This window comes from Acinonyx jubatus, chromosome D3 (assembly GCF_027475565.1).
Source record: "Acinonyx jubatus isolate Ajub_Pintada_27869175 chromosome D3, VMU_Ajub_asm_v1.0, whole genome shotgun sequence".
Classification (NCBI taxonomy): Eukaryota; Metazoa; Chordata; class Mammalia; order Carnivora; family Felidae; genus Acinonyx; species Acinonyx jubatus.
In genome coordinates, this window is record NC_069392.1 from 23,069,398 (window position 1) to 23,091,084 (window position 21,687).

The 21,687-nt window shown below is 49.1% G+C and overlaps 1 protein-coding gene across 2 annotated transcripts in view; it reads right to left on the reverse strand.

Moving 5' to 3' along the window:
* Positions 1 to 16,193: 16,193 nt before the first annotated feature.
* Positions 16,194 to 21,687, reverse strand: part of KREMEN1 (kringle containing transmembrane protein 1) — a 72,043-nt gene continuing 66,549 nt past the window's right edge. For both annotated transcript variants that reach the window (XM_027050914.2, XM_027050915.2), the window contains exon 9: positions 16,194 to 20,379. In XM_027050914.2, the coding sequence (XP_026906715.2) occupies positions 20,211 to 20,379 (169 nt within the window). In that variant the 3' untranslated portion in view covers positions 16,194 to 20,210. The remainder of the gene's footprint in view (positions 20,380 to 21,687) is intronic.

Below are 21,687 nucleotides of genomic sequence, written 5' to 3' on the forward strand. Positions count from 1 at the left end.
GGAAGGAACCCCTGTGGGATGGTGGAGAATGGGTGGGAGGAGAAAGACCATTGAGGGTGCTGTTATGGTCACTCAGCAAGGGTTGATTATGGCACGACCTCAGTGGTGGCAGAGGGGTAAAGGGTAATAGATGGGATTGAGAGACTGGTCAGGACAAGGCCCATATTCCTGAGCCAACAGGAGTCCAAAGTCTGGACAGACAAGTGTCCTACCTGTTGAATGCAGGACCAGCTGCCTGGAGAGGTATGAGCTTCTCCCCCTAGGAGGGTACAAGCGGGGGTAGTGGGCCATTTGCCCAGATGCTTCAGAGGTGTCTGCAGTTGATCTCCAGCTCTGATGGGCAGACTTTCCGGATTGTGACTTTAAATCACTTGGCCTTGGCATTTACATCTGGAACCAGAGGTAACTTAGGTAGGCCTGGTCTATAGATGGGGTGGTCCCAATGTGCTGAGGATCCCAAGGCTCTCTCACATGCACTTATGGGCTCACCCACCAAATGCACTCTCCACAGGGCATCGCCCACCATCCTTGTCTTCTGCTGGGAGCTCATACTGCCCAAAGACCTGTGGTTGTAGTTCTCAGAGCTGGTGTCTGGCTGGGAGTTCCAGGAATGCTCTAATCCTGTTTCCAGGGAGGTCCCCCGCTTGTTAAATGCGCAAAGACATTGACAAAAAGGAAATCAATATGCAACTTGGTTCTGGGACACTCTCAGAAAAGCCTGCACTGCACTTTGACATCACTGGGTGACAAGCTCTTCTTTGGAATTAAACAACTGTGATCACCGATCCTGAGGAAGCCACACAAGGCTCTATGTGGCCTTCCAGATGATAAAACATATTGCAACCAGGGCTGAATTCCTGTGGGAACTCCTTCCTTCTGCCCCAGAATTTGCAGCTTGCTGTGTGCTGTTTTGATGAGAGAGGAAAGGGGGAGTCACCTCCAGGGGTCCCATATGAGCTAAGAAAGTTGTGACCTGCCTCAAGCAAGTCAGACAGTTGTGCTGAGCCCACTGTTTCTATCTGAGGAGGGGTAATGAAAATGTCCTCTCTGTCCTTTGAAGTTACCACTAGTTGTGCCCACAGAATAGGGCATGCTGAGTTTCATCACTGCAGAGTCCTGCATTGCCTGGGCAAAGAAATCCTACCACTGGCAGAAGGCAGAAAGCAGAAACGAGTCATATCTACAAGCTGCTTAGCACAGTTGGGGCAGAAGAGAAAAGAACAGTAAAAACCCTTTGATCTTGGTCTCTTGATTTCTGTAATGTTCCATTTTACTGTGACTCAAAAAGTCAAGAGAGGCTGTGCATCTATAACTTTGGCAGGTTCTACAATACACGTTACCATTAATTAAGCTAATGATCAATTCCATACTGTGGACCTCTGGAAAACCGGGCAGAGTCCAAGGCTCAGGCTCCAGGTCTAGGCCGGCCTTTCCCATGCCTGCACCCAATGCTGAATGGAAGGGGTGAGTGAGTGCAGCAGATGTGATAGGAGGAGCAGGGACACCCAGAAGGCCAGTTCCACTTGGGGTGCATGACCACAGGCTTCATGACAGTAAAATGTGGTTTTAGGTTCATGGCAAACTAAGAGGAAGATGCAGAGATTTCCCATATACTCCCTGCCCCACACATGCATAGCCTTCCCCCTCAACAATCCAGCACCAGAGTGGGACATTTGTTACAGCTGATGAACATATATTGACACATCATTATTACCCAAAGTCCATAGTTTACATTAGGGCTCACTCTTGGTGTTGTACATTCTGTGGGTTTGGGCAAATGTAGAATGACATATATCCATCATTATAGTATCATACAGAGTATTTTATTGTTCTGTCTGCTCTGCCTATTCATTCCTCCCTCCCCCGAGGCCCCTGGCAACCACTGAACTTTTTGCTGTCTCCATAGTTTTGCCTTTTCCAGAATGTTGGAATCATACAGTATGTAGCCTTTTCAGATTGGTTTCTTTCACTTATTAATGTGCATTTTAGTTACCTCCACATCTTTTCATGACTTGATAGCTCATTAGTTTTTAGTGCTGAATAATATTCCATTGTCTGGATGTATCACAGTTTATTTATCTATTCATCTACTGAAGGATCTTGATTGTGTCCAAATTTTGACAATTATGAATAAAGCTTCTGTAATTATCTGTGTTCAGAGGTTTGTGTGGATATAAGTTTTCAACTCCTTTTGGTAAATACCAACAAGAATGATTGCTATATCGTACAGGAAGAGTATGTTTAATTTTGTAAGAAACCACCGAACTGTCTTCCAAAGTGGTTGTACCATTTTGCATTCCCACTGCAATGAAAGAGAGTTCCTATTGCTCCATATCCTCACCAGAATTTGGTGTTGTCAGTGTTCCAGGTTTGGGTCATTCTGTGGCAGCACAGAACCCAATGCAGGGCTTAATCTCACCAGCTGTGAGATCATGACCTGAGCCAAAATGACCTCAGCTTATCATGTGAGATCATGACCTGAGCTTAACGTACTGAGCCACTCAGGAGCTCCACAGAGCAAAAGTATTTAACTTTTTAAGAGATTTTATTTTTATTTTTTAAGTTTATTTTTATTTATTTTGAGAGAGAGATAGAGAGCAAGCAGGAGAGGGATAGAGAGAGAGGGAGACAGAATCCCAAGCAGGCTCTGTTCTGATAGCACAGAGCCCAATGCAGGACTCAAACTCACGAACTGTGAGATCATGTCCTGAGCCAAAGTCAAGAGTCAGAAGCTTAACTGATGGGGCCCCCCAGGGACCCCTTAAGATTTTAAGTAATCTCTACATCCACCATGGGACTCAAATTCACAACCCTGAGATCAAGAGTTACTTGTTCCACCAACTGAGCCAGTCAGGTGCCCCAGAAGTTCTTAATTTTAATGAAGTCCAGCTTATTGGTGATTTCTTTCATTGTGTCTTTGTTGTTGTATCTAAAACAATCATCACCATACACAAGGTTATATAGATTTTCTCCTAAGTTATCTTCTAGTAGCTTTATAGTTTTTCACTTTATATTTAGATCTGTGATCCATTTTGAGTTAATTTTTGTAAAGGATGTAAGACCTGTGTCTAGATTTTTTAATGTGGATGTCCAGTTGTTCCAGCACCATTTGTTGAAAAGATCATCTTTGCTCCATTGTATTGCATTTGCTCCTTTGTCAAAAATCAGTTTCTATATTTATGGGGGTCTATTTCTGGGCCCTCTATTCTGTTCCATTGATCTACTTGTCTATTCTTTCACCAATACCACACTATATTGATTACTGTAGTTTTATAGTAAATCTTGAAATTGGATAGTGTTAGTTCTCCATTCTTCTTTCTTCAATATTGTATTGGTGATTCTGGGTCTTTTGCCACTCTATAAACTTAAGAGTCAGTTTGTCCAATTCACAGAATTTTTTTTAAATGTTTATTAATTTGGGGGAGAGGGAGAGACAGAGAATGCGTGAGGAAGGGGCAGAGAGAGAGGGAGACCCAGAATCCAAAGCAGGCTCTGGGCTCTGAGCTGTGCTGACAGCCCGATGTGAGGCTCAAACTCATGAATTGCGAGATCATGACCTGGGCTGAAGTCGGACGCCCAACTGACTGAGCCACCCAAGTGCCCCAAATGGTATTTTTTAAAAAATTTCAAATTCCACTTGTTCATTTCTGGTATATAGAAAAGTGATTAACTTTTGTATATTAATCTTATATCCTGCAACCTTGCTATAATCACTTATTATTTCTGGGAGGTTTTTGTTTGTTTTTTTGGTCAAGTTTAAAAAATTTTTTTACATAGATGATCATGTCATCAGTAAACAAAGAGAGTCTTATTTCTTCCCTCCCACTCTGTATACCTTTTACTTTCTTTCTTGTCCCATTGCATTAGGAGAAACCATGTCTGTTTTTAATGCCATATCCCTTATCCCTTGAACCCAGCACCATGCCAGGCATAAAATACGTGCTCAATAAATATTTAGGGAAAAAAAATGGGGGTGGCTGGGTGGCCCAGTCGGTTAAGTGTCCAATTTCAGCTCAGGCCATGATCTCACGGTTCATGAGTTCAAGCCCCACATCAGGCTCTCTGCTGTCAACACAGAGCCTGATTCAATCCTCTGTCTCTTTCTGTCTCTGCTGCTCCTCCCTCTCTCAAAAATAAATAAATATTTAAAAAAAGAAAACAATGAATCATGTGTTCGCTCAGGGGCAGAGAGCCTAAAAGGAGAGTGTGTGGTGTGTGTTCATGTATGTGACATGTTCATGCATGTGACACACACATGCACTGTGTGGTACGCACGTGCGTATGACAGTGTGTGCACAGGCTTATGCATGTGTGGTTGTATGCATGCATGTGGTATGTATGTATGTGGAGAGACAGAGAGAGGTGCATGTGAGAAGTATCTTCTAAAAATGACTGACCACCAATAAACTCAACTCAGTCACTATTCTGGAATCAGATTCATTTGGAGTAGCAGCCCCTCCTCTTGGAGAGAAACGAGGAGGGCCTGGAGAGAGGCAGCTACTTTTTGTCCTCCCAGACCAAAGCTCCTCATGTCCCGTAAGACAGTTCGAGAGAAGATGCCTCTTTCCCTCGGAACTCCGCAGAGGAGAGAAACACATCCTGCTGCTTGGAGTCCACTGTCTAATGGGGTTTTTTGAACATTTCTCTCTGGCCTTGCTTACATCACTGCTGCTCACCACAGAGTTCAGACATATCCAAGGGACAGCTGGATTCAAATCCCGACTCTGCTATGTATTGTTGTTTGATATTAAATAAACTTTCTTTCTCTGAGTAGGGGAAAATATTATAACCACAACTCTATTGTGATGATTAAATGAGATAATGCAAGTAACACGCCATGGTACCCAGCATGACCCTCACCTCCTGGTATCTATGCCCTCGTGTAGTTGCCTCCCACACTGAATAGAGCTGACCTCTGTACCAATAGGATATTGTGGAATGTAATTTCCGAGGCTACATCACAAAAGACATGGAAACTTCCATCTTCCTCTCTCTTCTACTACCCCAGGGGGAGCCAGCTACCATGTGTTGAGGATGCTTAAGCAGCCCCATAGAGAGGTTCAAGTGGTGAGGAACTGAGGCCTCCTGTCAGCAGTCAGCACCCACCTGCCAGATACATGAGTGAGCCATGTTGGACACGGATCATTCAGGCCCAGTCAAGCCTTCAGATGAGTGCCATCCTCGCTGACATCCAGATTATGACCCTGTGGGAGACCCTGTGAACAGATAAGCTGTTCCTGAATCTCGACCCAGAAAAACTGTAGGTCATATACTGTCATTGTTTTAAGATGTTAAATTCTGGGATGATTTGTTATGCAGCAGGGGATAACTAATATGTATATAGCACAGTGCCTGGCACAGTACGTGCTGAACAAATGATACCAAGGTCTTATTACTACTCACTCCTCTTACTTGTAACTGGGTTGAGCTCACTTTGCCAGCTTCCTACTTCCCTTAGGCCGTGGCCTCTTCTAGCTAATGCAATGGGGGGCTGATCCCATCAGCTTGCCAGCTGTGCCTGAATCCCTCCTTGACTTGAAGAGGGTCCCCACTACCACCATCCATAGCCATTTCCATTTTAGGCCGATTAATCTATTCCCTGCTTTTGTAATGTCTCCAGCATCAGGACTATTTTTTAAAAATGCACAGGCCTCTTTGGATGTCTGTATATGAAAGTAGAGACTACTGATTTTAGGGGCATCCGCACTTCGATTTGATGCCCTCGTTTTCCCGCCTGGGCTCCTGGACTTCATCTACTCATCTGTCATCCTCAACATCACACCTCTTTCAGAGCTCATCATTCTCTGTTTTTGAAAAATCTCTTACCAGTAAGCACCTGTTTCCTCCCAATCTGATTCCCTGAGCAAGTGGAATCTGAAGCCAGTCCCTTCTAAATGTTTATACCTGGGCACATTAAGGAGCAAGATACTCGGGGGTTGACCACCCCTACTCATCTTACCTCAGATCCAGCTCCTTGTTGCCTCACTGTCCCACCAGGCTGGAAAGCAGCCTGTGTCAGCAGCACCCCATGTCCTGGAGACACAGTCATCTAGAACCAGTGCTGCTATCTCTGGACATAGGGCTGGCTATATAACTTGTGGTGCCCCATATAAAATGAAAGCGTGGGGCTCCTTCTTTGAAAGTTATTAAGAATTTCAAGATGGCACCACAATGAGATATCACCTCACACCTGTCAGGATGGCTAAAACCAAACCACAAGAAACAACAAGTGCTGGTGAGGATGTGGAGAGAAGGGAACCCTTGTGCACTGTTGGTGGGAATGCCAACTGGTGCAGCCACTGTGAAAAACAGTATGGAGGTTCCTCAAAAAATTAAAAATAGGGGCGCCTGGGTGGCTCAGTCAGTTAAGCGGCCAACTTCGGCTCAGGTCATGATCTTGCGGTCCGTGAGTTCGAGCCCCGTGTCGGGCTCTGTGCTGACAGCTCGGAGCCTGGAGCCTGTTTCAGATTCTGTGTCTCTTTCTCTCTGACCCTCCCCTGTTCATGCTCTGTCTCTGTCTCAAAAATAAATAAAACGTTAAAAAAAATTAAAAATAGAACTACCACATGATCCAGGACTTCCACTACTGGCTATTTATCCAAAGAATATGAAAACACTAATTTGAAAAGATATATGCACCCCTATGTTTATTGCAGCATTATTTACAATAGCCAAATTATGGGAGTAGCCCAAGTGTCTATCAATAGATAAATGGCTAAAGAAGATGTGGCATACATATACAGTGGAATATTATTCAGCCATAAAAAAGAACAAAATCTTGCCATTTGCAATAACACGGACAGATCTAGAGGGTATAATGTTAAGTGAAATAAGTCAGCCAGAGAGAGATAAATACCATATTTCACTCCTATGTAGAATTTAAGAAACTACACAAACAAATGAAATAAAAAAAGAGACAAACCAAAAAAAACCAAACTCTTTTAACTATAGAGAAGAAACTGATGGTGACCAGAGTGGAGGTGGGAGTGGGGGATGGGTGAAATAGGTAAAGGGGATTAAGAGTACACTCACCCTGACTGAGTAATGTATAGAATTGTTGAATAACTATATTGTATACCTGAAACTAACATAACACAGTATGTTAACTATATTGGAATTAAAATTTAAATAAATAAATGGGGGAAAAATAAACTTAAGATTGTCCTGAAAAAAACAAAAAATAAAAAGAATTTCAAGATGGCGACAGCAGAGCCAAGCATGGGCCCCTTCTGAACATGGTGCCTTCTGTGACTGAGAAGTAGCAGACCTGTGAAGCAGGCCCTGTTGGAACCAGTCCCTGTGTCTTAGAATGCCCTAGTGCCCCTTGTTTGCTTCTCTCTTCTGTTCTTTATTTGTATTTCCCAGTTTGCATCCTCTTCTTTTCTGGAGAGCCAGCAAGGCCTCCTCGCTTCATGTTTTCAGGGTTATTGGGTTTCCCTTGACATTCATCTGGAAGATTCTGCATCTTGCTCTGGCACCATCTTGACCTTCTGCTATGGCTGGATTGATGTCAGGGACTTGAGCCACATCGGGCTTGAATGCAAATCAGTACCTTCTTCCCCTTTCACCTTTTCACTGGCATTTCTCACGCTGTGCCAACCCACATCACCAACCTCACATGTGCTGAGCAACACACACACTGGACTTCCCTCTGATCTTGAGATGTTTCAGACCCTGACATGACAATAAACTTTTTTTTTTTTTTTTAAGTAGGCTCTATGCCCTGTGTGAGGCTTGAACTCATGACCCTGAGTTCAAGAGTTGCATTCTTTACCAACTAAGCCGGCCAGGCACCCCATGACTGTGCACTTTTGAATAGTGTGTCAGAGACAATGCCATGGATTTACCAACTTCATTTCCCATACTTCCTTGCCCAAAGGAAGACTACATTTCCCAGAGGCCCTTGCATCCAGGTGAGCTCATGTGACTGGTTATGGCCAATGGGATGTGGGAGGAAGTGAACTACAGTGAAGAAGTATACTCCTAGCCCTTACCCCTAAAATCTCCTGGAGACCCTCTATGCACACTCCATGCCCTCACCTGCCTGTTTGTGATACAAGTGTGCCTTAAATCTATAAGATCGTAGAGCTAAAGGTGAAAGCCATCCATGGATGACTGTGCATAAGCAAGAAACACCCTTAGAAACTGCATGGTGCCCTCCTTTCATACTAGAGGGCCTAGGGAACACACCAGGAAGATCAGCTTTCTCCCTATATTCCCAGTCTGGTTCTTGCCACTGGCTCCATTTTTCACCAGGAAGCTCCATGCAGCCATGGAAAGGACGCTGATTGTGGAGACAAAGTCACAGTGGCATCTTGGGCATGAGTTCTGCCCTCTGGGCCTCAGTTTCCTCATTGGAAAGATGGAAGGGGTTGATCCTCTCAGTTGCCCTGGCCTCTCATGATGGGAGTCTGACAACTGCCTCTCCCATTCTCTCTGGCTACACCCAAGGGGAGCCCTGACCATAATCCTTGTAGTGAGTGGCCATAGGTTAGCTCCTTTGAGCTGGGCAGTGCTTCTGGAAGTCTGAAAAGTGATAACTGTCATTTGTGTTTGTGAACACAAATGGGCAGGGCTGGGCAGATGGGACTTTGAAGTCATAAAGCCTGGGGTTTCGGTCCCAGCTCTGCTGCCACTCACAAGCTTGATGACCTTGGGCAAAGGACACATGTTATATGAAGAAGAGAGTCTATTCAGCTGGGATGAAGTGACATCAGCAACAGACTTTATTTCTCTGAGACTCAATTTTCTCATCTGTAAAATGAGAGTATGACCATACCCAGCCCACGGGGTTGCTGGGAAGACCAAATGAAATAATATGCTGTGTGTAGAGTTTAGCAGGGAGCCTGGTCCTTAGGCATTTAATAAATGTTGGCTACTAATGTGACTTTAGCCAATGTTAGCCCCGTGGTGGGCCCGGCTCCTCCGGGTTCTGTATGTACACCCCCAACCAGGAACCTCGTCCTGAGTGGTTTGAATGCTGTGGCTGTTCACAGCCCTCCACCTAGAACGGGTGCTGCGGCATCAGGAACTTTCTGTGGATGGGTCCCTAGGGCCTAATTCAGAGTTTTAAAGACGTAGTCAGCGTCCTTTCCAGAGAGCATTCCAAGGCCTCAAAGGCCCATCAAACACAAACTTATAGCAGAAGCCCACATCAGCCTCCCCCTCACCCCCCCAACCTGCTGCAGACCCGTTGGCAGAAGATCAGACACCCCGATTGCTGAGGGTTAATTACTGCTTTGGCGCCCATCTGCTCAGGGAGAACTTGCGTCTTTCTTTTTTCTCTTTCCAAAGGCAGAAACATTTGTACTTCAAGTAGCCCAGGGGGGCTGGGGATGTTTATTTTGACTTCACAAAGAGAAGGACCTTTCGGCATGGGGGCCGAGTGTCCTGCTGACCCTGGGGAGAAGGCTTTGGGAGGCCCCCTGCACCAGCAGGTGTCTCCGGGAGACAGGGAGAGATTCGAGGTCGGATTCGGCAGCTTCACTCCCACCTGATGTAATTGCTTCCTTTTATAAGCAGAACAAAAAGGATGCTCTTAAATAAAGATCTTCTGTGGGGTCAAGGCCCAGAGGACTCACCTTCTGGCACGGTTAGCAAATCACAGAGCTTCTAAGTGTCATGGTGAGAGTGAGAAGCCGGAGTTAATGACCGGGAGGGTTGCGCGGAAGCGGCGGTTCAGGGCGGACCTTCTTCGGCAGGTCTCTGGTCTTACCACTGGGCGGCGCTGGCGAGCAAGGCTGCGCTGGGAAAGCTCCTGCAGGGAAAGCATGGGCGCGGAAGACCGGGTCTGGGGGCTGTGCAGAGGGGCAGCCTGACTGGCACGCAGCCCTTCTGCACCTTCCCTCTGCGAGCTGAGCCCGGGGGCTTACTTAGCCGGACTGTTTGCTCACCTGGCGCCAGGAGGGAAATAGGACTACATCCAAATTCTGTATTTGTTCCTGATAAGGAAATCCACTGCGGGCATGAAGCCAGCAGAGAAGGTTACTTTCACCCCCATAGATAGATACGTCCCTGAGAAGGTGAAGGTCAGATACTTTTGTAAAACAGGGCCACATATAGAATGCACTGGGGAAAACTAGCTCCTTAAAGGAACCAAATTAGGAATTATTTTCTACAGAGAGAACTGCCCTTAGTGCATTGTGTGCTTGGAGTTTGATAAATGGAGTTCTCAATCCCAAAGACGGGGTGCATCTGAAGTCCCCTGTGCTCCTGGTGGTCTCCGTGGGATCTAGTGAGAACCCTATGATTTAGCTCCCCCTTGCAGGATCGGGACTACAGGCCAGGCCCCTGACATGTTGACTCCTCTCCAGACCTTTGTGGTTAGGAGGATAACCACCCTGAGTTTACTGATAAAAACCGTTAGAATGCTGGGAGCAGAGCTAACATTTTACCTTTATTATTTGATTAAAGCTCCACAACAACCCTATGAAAAACTACTGCCATACCTACTTTATAGGTGAGTAAACTGAGGTTAGGAAGGTAAAGCAACTTGCCTGATATGTGGGAACTTGTGACCACAGAGCCCAAACTGAACCCAGGTCCCCACGAGTCTGGAGCTCATAGTCCTAATGTCCCTCCGATAAGGAATCAAGGCTCTTCCAAAGTGAAGCCAGGTTGCTCGGCCAAGGTTACCTACACAGGCTGTGACGTCAAACCCGTGTCCTTTTTCTACCTTCCTCAGGCCCAGCCTTGGGTGCCTGTCACCCCCTACCCCCCCCCCCCCCCCACCCCGGAGTGTGTTTCTGGAGCAGAGAGTTCCAAAGCCTTGGGCCCAAGTTGCTAAGGCTGGAATGGAGAAATGGCGAAGAGCACCAGGGAAGGAAGGTTGCCCTTTGCAGTCAGTCTCTGAGCCAGACAGCCCGGAAGGCAGGGAGTCGGACAAAGTTAAACAGATCCTGTCTCCCCCTTTGCTAAGAGATTTGGATGGCAAATCCCAGCCAAGCAAGGCGGCATGCAAAAAGGCCGGTGTTGCCCGCCTCACAGGCCTGAGAAGAAAGGCAATCCTGTAAGGGACGGGGGCTCCCTACATGGGAAAGGGAAGTGATTTTAGCCAAGCGTTTGGCTGGGAGTCCGGCTGATGGTTCCAACTTGCGGGTGTTAGCAAAGGAGAACAAGGAATTGCTGAGGGTGGTAAATTGGTTATAATTAAGAGAAACTGGGAGGTGCAAAACAATGTGAGGACCACCAGCTGCCCTGGGTCTGAGGCCTCCATCCTTGGAGGAGGGGGTCAGGAAACGAGCCACCCTCCCCTGCAGTGCAGAGCGTTCAAGCAAAGATGAGGAAGGAAGGAGCCTCTTCTGGGCCCTCCCAGTGCCCAGAGTGCTGCCATGAGTGAGGGTCCCCCTTCCTGCTCCAACGGCAACTTTCCCTTCCCTTTCTCTGGAAAGCAAGTAGTTTTGGGAGGGGGTTCCAGTCCTGACTCCTGTGCTTCTTCAGTGAGTTACTTAACCTCTCTGAGCCTCAGTGGCCTCATCTGACAAAGGTATAATAAGAATGCCTAATCCGTACAGGTGTTGGGAGCATGAAATAATATGAAAAGTGCTCAGCATAGCGCAGGGGGCAGCAAACCCTGGGCTGCGGGCTTGTCCCCTGTTTGGTTGGGCCCACGAGCTAGGGATGGCTTTTACATTTTTTGATTTGGGGAAAAATTAAAAGAATAGTGGGTGGCATGTGAAAGTTATATACAACTCAAGTGTCAGTGTCCATAAACTAGGTTTATTTACATGTTGGCTGTGGCTGCTTACTCATGAGACTTGGTGACCCTTCCCCACCCACCCACCAATCCCCCACCCCTCATGGAACTGTCTGGATGGCGCCAAGATGGGTAGTGCCATATGGGATCCTTGAGGGTCCCAGAGGATGGGCCCTGTTTCTGGCAAGCAGATACCTCCCAACTAGTGCAGAGAGCTGAGTAGTTGTGACAGAGACCAGAGACCCCATGGTCTGCAAAGTCTAAAATAGTTATTTAGCAGAAAAGGTTGCTGGACACTTAATAAGTGATCAGGAAAGTGTATCCACGGTTGTTATTATTAGGACACTCTTTTGGCCTAATTTTAACTTTTAGGTAAACTTGCTTATAGCTTAATGGAGAAATTCTAAAGCTAAAGTCCATGGGACGGTTTCAGGGAGGGGAGAGTGTCTCTGAATCTCCAGAATTTCTATGCAGATTTTTGTAGGTGGGGTCTTTGGGGGAGGGGAGGGGCTTGATAACATTCATCTGATTCTCAGAGGGTCCTGTGTCCACAAATAGGTAAAGAAGCATAGGTCTGATGCCTTCCCTGCTCCAAGAAAATTGATTGGTACTGTCCCTGGGCTGTCTGGAGGCGACGCTCATGATGGGGAGATACTTGGGGGCTGCGGGGCCTTCCTCAGAGCCCATGCCCCTGCCTGGGTGGAAGAGGCCTGCAGCACAACAGGAGTAAGGCCCCCTGGTTTCGGAGCCAGTGGACGGGGGCTGGATCCTGGCTCTGCCCTCCCCTGGGCTGAGCCCCTTCTGTGAGCCTAGGTCCGCAGGCTGGGTTGTCCCAAAGATGAATGTAGTCTTGTCTGTCAAGTGCTAGGCACAGTGTCTGGCTGTTATGATCATCACCTTCATCATTATTATTATCCTTGCACATTGAAAAGTGCTTTCCTCAGCTCACCTCCAAGCCCAACAAAAAATTGCCCCATATTGGGCCAAATAGGAGGTTTGAATACCCCTTGGTGCCCTTGATCCAATTTTATCTTTGGTGCTAGCAGCTAAAGCATGTTCATTAAATATATTCACACGATTTTTAAAAAATGTTTATTCAGCTTTTGAGAGGGAGAGAGAGAGAGAGAGAGAGAGTGAGTAGGGGAGAGGCAGAGAGGGGGACAGAGGATCTGAAGCAAATTCTGCACTGACAGCAGCAAGCCTGACGCGGGGCTCAAACTCATGAACCGTGAGATCATGACCTGAACGGAAGTTGGACGCTCAACCGAGTCACCCAGGCGCCCCAAAACGTGTTCACACGATTAACGCGCAAAGTAGCAGACCCCTACTAAGTTTTTAAAAGTTTGGTGGCCTCATTTGAATGGGGACAATGCTAAACATTCCTAAGAGTGAAATAAGTGATATCTGAAGCTCCTCAGTTGCAAAAGCCTTGGCTGTTTCAGTCCTTTCTGCTCGTCCCCTGAGGAGTTATTCTGCACGTTAATCTTGGATCCACTTTCCCCCTGAAATGCTTCTCTGTGGAGCCATTCTCTAGCCCAGTCATTGCTGCTAGCAGGCTGATTCCAGAGCTCAGTGAGCACCTTTGGGAGGGCCGCAGGCATCCTTGCCTCCGGGCTGTCCTGGAGACGGGCCTCCCTGGACACGGGCTGGTCCACGGCCAGCCCAGCCCAGTGCGGCCCGCCCTCGGTTACCAGGCATAGTCCCATTCAGCGGGGGCCTGGTGGCTCCAGACAACAGCTGGAGACCAGAAACGAAGAGTTCCAGCTACAAGCAAATATTGCTGCTTCTTGAGGTTGAAATATTCTATCCCCAAAGTGTCCCTTTCAGCCAAGAAAAAACAGTCCCCCATGGGGACCCGACCCCGCCACCGGGGAACAAAAGCTTCCCAGTTCCCAGAGATGGTCTGAAGTTTCAGGCACACACAGCCCATGGGGAGAAGAGACAATCATGTGACTTCCAAGCTTGGAGACAAGGTCACTCTTGTCCAGCCCTTTTTGTCTCCACAGGAAGAAGAGCCTTTGATTGCCTGACAAAGGATGGGGCTGGTGCTGGCTCCCCATGGGCGGGTCTTACAATGTCCGCATCTCGAGGGTTTGGGAGAACAAGGGGACGAGGTCCAGGCTGGTGGCCCCCAAAGCCCACACAGATGGGTGTGGGGGGCTCTTCCCAGTCCTGTTTTAGGCAGGAGAGTTGCATACTCTGGCTGCATCCATTTTTCTGTGGCAGGCTGATTCAACAGCAAGGCCACCCCATTTGTTTTCCGTCAGCCACCAAAAATATTTTCCTTCATGGAAGGAGAGAGCTTCCAGGAGAAGAGAGAGGATAAACACTCAGGTGAAGCTGGCCTTCAAGGAACCCTCATATTCCGAGGGCCACAGCGGGTGTGAGTGCTGGCTGCTGGCGACGCACGGGGAGGATAGCGGGCAAAGGGGCACTCGGGCTCCATACCAGAGAAGTATCTGGAATACCTGCTGTGCTGTGCCTTTTATCCGATACCCCTCTCTGTCCCCTCTCTGTCCCCTCTCTGTCCCAGGTGGTAGACTTTGCAGCTGCATAACACATATGCTGCCAGCAGCAAAGGAGGCAGCCGTCTGCATCTGCGTGTGGACAATTCATTTCCCGAAGAGAAGGTGACTACCAACTGAACTTATCAGACAGATTAAGACAGTTGTCAAACTTCAGTGAGCACTGGCATTATTTAGGAAGCTTCCCAGGGATTCTGACTCAGCAGGTGGGGCCCAGTAACCTGCATTTTGAACAAGTACATCAGGGATTCTGAGGCAAGTGATCCAGGCAGGTTTTGAGAGACACATCTGCTCATGTTCTTTTGTTGGACTGGCCGGCGCCTCCTTTTCTTGTAGCCAGGACCGGCTGGGGCGGGGACCTTACCTGGCAAAGCACCTCCTAAGATTTTGGAACTGAGGCTCATACAACCAGCAGTGTGTGCCTGTGCCTGAACCAGTCAGGTCAGAAACTTGGCTTTGGGGGTTGCCCCCTCTCCTGCCCCACCAGCCCCCCACCCTGGTCCTGCCCTCGACCCTGGGTCCTGCCCAGCCTCCTCCTCGTCTGCCTGTGCTCTGAGACACTGTCCTCAGCAGCCTTCTGGAATGGCCTCAGACACACCCCAGGAGGTTGTCTGTGCCCACTTTTCCGTGGACTGTGCTCCCTGGACCTGACCCTCCATGCGTCTCAGGCTGCCTCAGTGTCCCACAGGGCCCTCACTCGACTTAGTCCAGACAGAACTCAGCTTGTTTTCTCTCACACCTGGCTCCACAGTCAATCTTTACCTCAAAAACTGAACCCTCTCCCCTCCCCTCAGCCCCCAGTCAGAATCCTTGGGCATCATTTTTGTTCTTAATCTCCCACCTCCATTCTAGAATAACAAGGAACAGCTACCACTTTCTGAAAACAAACTATAGGTAATACCTCATCCTGACTCTATGAGGTACATGCTGTAATTGTTCCCAGCTGACAGATGAGAAGGTAGGCACACAGAGCTGGGTCAGTGGCCCAAGGTCATGTGGTAAGTGGTGGGGTTGGGGTGTGAGCCTAAGGCCCTGGCCGATGGGTATGGCGTGCTGTCTCTCAGCCTGGAGCCTCCCCTCCATCCACAGCCCTCTGCGTCTGTCGTCTGGACCTGTGTGTGTCCGAGCCTCCCGATTGGCCTCCTTGCCCTTGGCCTTACCCCACCACAACTGTTTTTCCTTATTCAAGTAGGAAATGGTTCTAAACTGGGAATCTGATGTCATCCCTCTGCCAAAACCCTTCAAAGGCTGCCTGTTTCACATTCCCTGGCCGCGGCGAATGAATGGTGGGAGCTGAGTCCCGGCAGGCTGGCTCCAGGTCTGGGCTCTCAACTCCTGCCCCGGCCCCTCTCTCAGCCTGTCTCCTCACCAGCGAAACAGGGACGACAGCACTCACCAAACGGCTGCTAGGGTGTGTGCAGCGCCCGACGGGAGCACACAGCTCCTACATAGAGCTCCTACCGGGCCTGTTAAAAAGAAGGGGGAGGGGGGAAGGACCGCTGCTCTGAAAGGCGAGATGAAATCCACACGGGATATCACTACATAAGCAGTTTACATACATTTCTCACTTAATCCTCATAACCTTTGGAGACATACATACGATGCCATTTTACAGAAGGAGAAGCTGAGGCCAAGGAGTGGACTGACGGAACCAAGGTCAATTCAAACCTGGGTCTTTCTGTGCGCAAAGCCCGTGGCTCTCCCCGTGGCCTGACCCCGATTCCGAGGTGCGGTGTGTTGATGTGGAATTCTAACTCCGTCAGGTCTGGCTGGCTGAAGATCCACTGTGGGTCAAAGCTATGATGACACCTGAGGAAATCTGGAACCACTAACAGGAGAAACTGAGCAAACGGTGAGGCCTGGCATTTGCGTGGGCCTCGGAAGAGCACACAGTCTGCCAGCAGGCGACACCCGCCTCATTCCAAGGTGCTGCGGGCGCCCCTGTAAAAACGACATGCTAGGGGGCCCATCGCTGTTTCTACAACAGTGAGAATATTTATTTTCTCCAGACAGTAAAAATAACATTTTTCTCTCTTTTGTAAAAGTTAAGTACCATTACATTCCATTTTCTTAAATAACAAAATCCTAAAAATATATATTAAATTGTATACAGTGCGTCACACTTCATCTTATATTTTAAAATACATGATGTTTCTATTTTATTCTCAAAGTTGCATATTAAGAGCATATTTACAAATAAAGCCTTGTCATCCAGAGTCAAGATCCCTGCGGGAAGGTGAGTCTGGATGTGGGCAGGTCTTGACGCTGCGTGAACCCCAAAATGGCAGCTCCCTGTGCGGGAAGGGAAAGGGTCCCCCACTGTGTGCTCCTGAAGACACATCCTTTCTGAAGCAGATTTACCTCAGACTTTCCTCCACTCCCCACTTCTGCCTTGTTGAGTATGTTTGACTTGGCAAGACAGAAGCCTGTGACATGGGCTGTGCTGGGGTCTGCAGGCAGCAGGTGAGGCCCCTTGTCACCCCTGAGCTGTCCAGTCTGAGGGGAGGCAGCTGCAGCTGGAAGGTTTAAGAAATACCCCGCGCCAGGGCAGCTAAGCTGAGAGACCTGGCCAGGAGGTAGAACAGTGAGGAAGGTAAACAAAGACACCAGAGGAAACAATCACGAAGTTAAAAGTTCCCAAGGTAGTAACAAAAGCAGACATCAAACACCAAACAGGAGATCCGAAACCCAAGAGGGTGGGGGTTGACTGGGCTGTGGGGTGGGAGCTGGCTGGGCTCTGGGAGACCTAGATGGCCTCATCAGACAAGGGAGACGGGATCTCGGAGGCCATCCACTGATAAGTGCTCTCGAAGATCAAGTGCCCAGGATGCATGGGGCTTGGTGATGGCCTACAAGCCCTGCTGGTGCGTCAAGACGGCCTCGTGGGATCCTGAGGGGGTCAGGCCAGCTCCTGCCCTGGGCTGACAATGGGGCGAGTGGGTAGCGTTGTATGGGTTTGGCCTGAGGGCCGGAACAGCTGTACTTGCTAGTGCTTTGATCTTTGTGGGTTTCTGGCTGATGGGAATCTTGAGCCAGAACCCACACTGAAGAAGTCACAGCAGCCTGGTTACCTTGCTCACGCCCAGAAAGAGACCTCAACCCTGTCCTGACAAGGGGGATGTGGAGGAGACACTTGGGGTTCATGCCTACACCTCCTCTGTTCTGCAAGTAATTGGACACTTGGGGAAGAACATGGGGCGCCATGTGCCTTCCAGAGGGGCCAAGGACACTGTGAAAGGCGGCTAAGAGACCAGAGATTAGGTTCACAACTGGCTGCGGTGCATTTACCACGGAGGCCTCAAGATCAGCTACCGGCAGAGCTCCCTCCCTGGTCCCGCACTAAAGGGGTGAGGAGGGCACACAGGCCCAGAGGCCCTGTTACAGCCTCTTCCTCCTTCCCTCTATCACCTCAGGGCAGAGGGTCTGGGCAGGATGCTTTCAAAGCGGCAGCCATGGTGGTCCCCAAAGCCCCTCCCCTTCCTCTTGCATAATCTGCTTGTGATCCTTTCTCAGGGGCATGCTTTTCAACCCCTCCCATCTCCACTTTCTCTCCAAAGTACAGATCTTTCCAGATCAAGTATAGGCCTCCTACTGTGCTCCTGGAAGCATCCCTCACTTCCTCTGGGACAATTTATTTCTCAGGTATTTACTTAGCCACAGGGGACCCTCTGTGGGGTGCTGCTGACAGGTTCCAACCAGGGCCAGGGCTGAGGCTGAGGTGTTTATGGAGGTTCGGCCTGGGACAATTTATGGCCTCTCTCCCCCAGCGCTGTCCTGAGGCTGGTTTGGGTTTCCTGGGGCTGCTCCCTGGACAGTAAGTTGATCCTGCTGGCAGTGGGCTGTGCCAGGACCAGCAGGAAGGAGGTCACTGGGGCGTCACCAGCACTTCCTGGGACTCCGAATGGGCTGCTCCAGCTGCAGACTCAGACAACACACTGGCTGTGTAAGGTGGGCAGGGTGGGTGGCAGGGCCCACGGGATGCCCCAAAGGCCAACGGCCACAGGAAGCCCTAGGCAGCTGAACAACTGCCGTTTGGCCAGGCAACCCCCTCCAGGGGCTAAATTCCACATTCCCTTTGTGCTATCAATGGATCTATTCAGGGCACAGGGTCCTTTGTGACTGCATACACCTGACACTTGGTTCAGAGGAGATTCCACGACAGCCGGGAATAGCTTAGAGGGGAGACTGCACATGTCAGTGTATTTCCAGTTGTGTGGGACAGGCCTCTCCCTGCAGACCCAGAGGCCTGTGGACAGCTGCTCCCGGGTAATTATCCTTTCCAGATCAAAGCGTGAAGACAGCATCGAGCAGCTCCGTGCCTGCCACAGGCCTGACCCGGTACCTGGGGCAGCGCCCCTGCCCTCCTGTGGACACACTGCCCCATTCCCCCCTACTCGTGCCCCTATGCGGGCCAGGTCCCAACATCTCCCCTGGTTGCCGGGTGTCATGTCGCCCTGCAGACACCTCCCAGCTGGCCCCACACGGTCCTCGGCCTTTCTGGGAGCAGCCAGATACACAGATGGGTTGCCAGCATGGCGGAACCCCAGGAAAGGCCACAGCAGGCAGTAGCTTAGGGATTTGGGAGAGGTGGGCAAAGTGCTCCGAAGAGAGAACTGTGAGGCCAGAGGCCCAGGTGCCGCTGGGAGAGTCACGCTCTGACAATCGCCCAGGCCTGGCCCAGGCCTGGCCTTCAGAGGCATGGGCTGCTCTTCTCAGCTGCTGCTGACAAAGCCTACTTTTGGACGGATGCGGGGGACTTCTAAGCTGGAGAAGGCTCTTGCTCTCAACCGGCAGCCACTGCAGCTGCACCCGTCAATCTTAGGAGGCCTACCTTCGGAGGGTCTCCGGCCCCCAAAGCCTCCCTCTCTCAGCCCTCATGCCACTCCCAGCAACTCCCTTCCCCATCTGAAGGGCTGGGTAGTGCGAGGCCAGGGGCAAGAGCCCTCTCCCCGCCACTGAGCTTTTCCAGAACTGCCCTCTGTCCCCATAAGAAGGGGCAGAGAGGGCCTCAGAGAGCACAGGCTGCCTGCTGTTTTTTCATCTTCTTTTAAGACGAGGGACGCTCAAAGGAGGGACTGCTGGCGCCTGGGTCGCACTTAATGCTGTCTAAAGGCTAAGCCCCATACTGAACTGAGAGAATCGTGGAGAGACGGGGCCTGGCTCAAGTTCCACAGGACCGTGAGCTGCTCAGGGGCAAGGTCAGGTCATCCAATACAATAAGGAGTCACTGAGCACCTATAAAAGCTTTCCGTAGAGCCGACATGGATGTTTTATACAACCGTCTGCAGGCTTGCTCTGCTGATCACCAGGCTATGGAAAGAAGCTGTAGAGAGAAGCCCGTGTGTGGCAGGTGGCACGTTTGATGTGATTTGGGGTCAATTCCCAGGCTTTCCCAGGTTGGAGGAGGCCCATCCTCATTCAGCACCCAACGAGCTAGGCCCCAGAGTCAGCACAGAGCACAGGCCCTCTTTATGCTTTGGGGTGCTAATGCCCAGGAGTACAGGACCAGGCCAGTCCCCAAGAGAACCTCAGAATTCTCCCTGTTTTAAACCATAAAGACCAGGAGAAAGCGATTTGTGAGGACAAAACAGAGAAGAAGCAAGCAAGACTCAGCATACACTACACCTACCCACCACCCTACCGTTGTCTAGAAGGTACCTGAGCCCAGCGCCAGACACAACCATCGCTGCCATCACAGCCCCTCTGTCCTGACACCCCCATTCCTAGATGAGAGAGACAGAGGTACAGGGAAGGCCCAGACCCCGGGACCTTGAGTCTCTCTCCTAAGTGCAGTGATGAAGCAGGGCGAGTCCAGGCTACGCCTGCCCCTGCAGCAAGGTGTCCCTTCCCAGCTCGTAGGATGGCGTTCCTGCCGAGGCTGACAGAGAGGCCAAGGGAGAGGCAGGGAGAGTCGGTCAGAGGAAACCACGGGTCCCCAGTGGCCTTGATCTCAGAGGGACCTCGTGTCCTGGGCATGGAAAAGGGAGCTTTTAGTCACTCACAAGAGGATTACGGTCATCTTGTTGACTCTGACCCTTAAGCTTCTTCTTAAAGATGGAAATCGAAGTAGAAGGCTCATAAAAAATGGTCCAGATTTCCCCCGACGTCCCTGGCTGACGACAATCCCTAAGGTCCCCTGAAGCAGGAACACGATGGGATCTGTCAAACAAAAATAACTTAATATTTCAAGTAGAACACGACAAAGCACCCAAAACAACTTACTGTCTCCTGAGATACCCGTACTTTCGAAATGGGACAACGAGTGAGGTGAGGCCTCAGGAAAGACCTAACAGATGCCTGTTGGAGGTCTGAAGGCCTATTGTGTGAGTGAAATGTGTCCCGTGGGATGGAAATGCAGCGGCACAGATTCCAGCTCATATAACAAAGAACTTTCTAACTGGAAGAGCTATTCAAATCTGGAAGGGACTGGCCTGAGACATTATGAGTTTTCAAACTTCTTTCTTTCTTTCTTTCTTTCTTTCTTTCTTTCTTTCTTTCTTTCTTTCTTTCTTTCTTTCTTTCTTCCTTTCTTTCCTTTCCTTCTCTCTCTCTTTCTTTTTCTTTTTTAAATAGAACATTTCTTCAATGATATTTATCTGGAAGCCCACCTAGTTAAAACAAGAGAAAGCCAAAATCTCTGAAGCAGGTCCTGCCTTATTGCCAACATGTGCCCTTGTCCCCATGTCAGCCCCCAGGGCTGCCTGCTAGGGAAGCTGCAGAGGGACGCCAGTGTCACAAGGGAGTCAGACATGTGCTTTAGGGCCTGGGTGTGTGGCAGAGTGCTGGGCCCTACAGAAAGCCTCCTGCTCTCTTGCTGCACCTGAGAGGCTTTCCCAGACCATGTGAATTGCGACTTAGAAAAAAGATATGTATAAATATAGATATAGATACAGATAGATATAGAGATAGATATAGATATAGACATGTATATATATGCATATATATAATATTATATATAAATTATATACAAATTATATTATATCTCTTATTATATATGAGAGTGAACTCAGTAAACATTAAAAAAGACATTATTTCCACTGAAAAATGTGAGGTACAGGGTACAGAGGCCTACAAGGGCAGCCTTCACAAAGCAATGGAGGAGCCAGCATATCAAAACTTCTGTGGTGGAGGGCAAGTGAGAAGGTCAGGACAAGGGTGGCTTTTATAAGATACCAATGGTCAGGAAAGGCCTTGAAATAGAGCCTGTATATCAGTTATAGCTCAATAAAACCGGTGGGGAAAAAAGGAGCAAGCTTGGCCTGGGAGCTACAGGAAAGACAGAGTCTAGCAAAAGTCAGAGCTTTTCTCTGTAAGTACACAAACATCAGTAGCATGAATAATTGCCTCCTTTCCTGGAAGGCGGAACTGTTAAACCCAAGTAGCAAAGTAAGGGAAGGAAATATTTTTTCCCTTATTGGTCAGAACGGAAGGATCTCTTAAGTAATTGTTTTTAAATAATTATGAAGC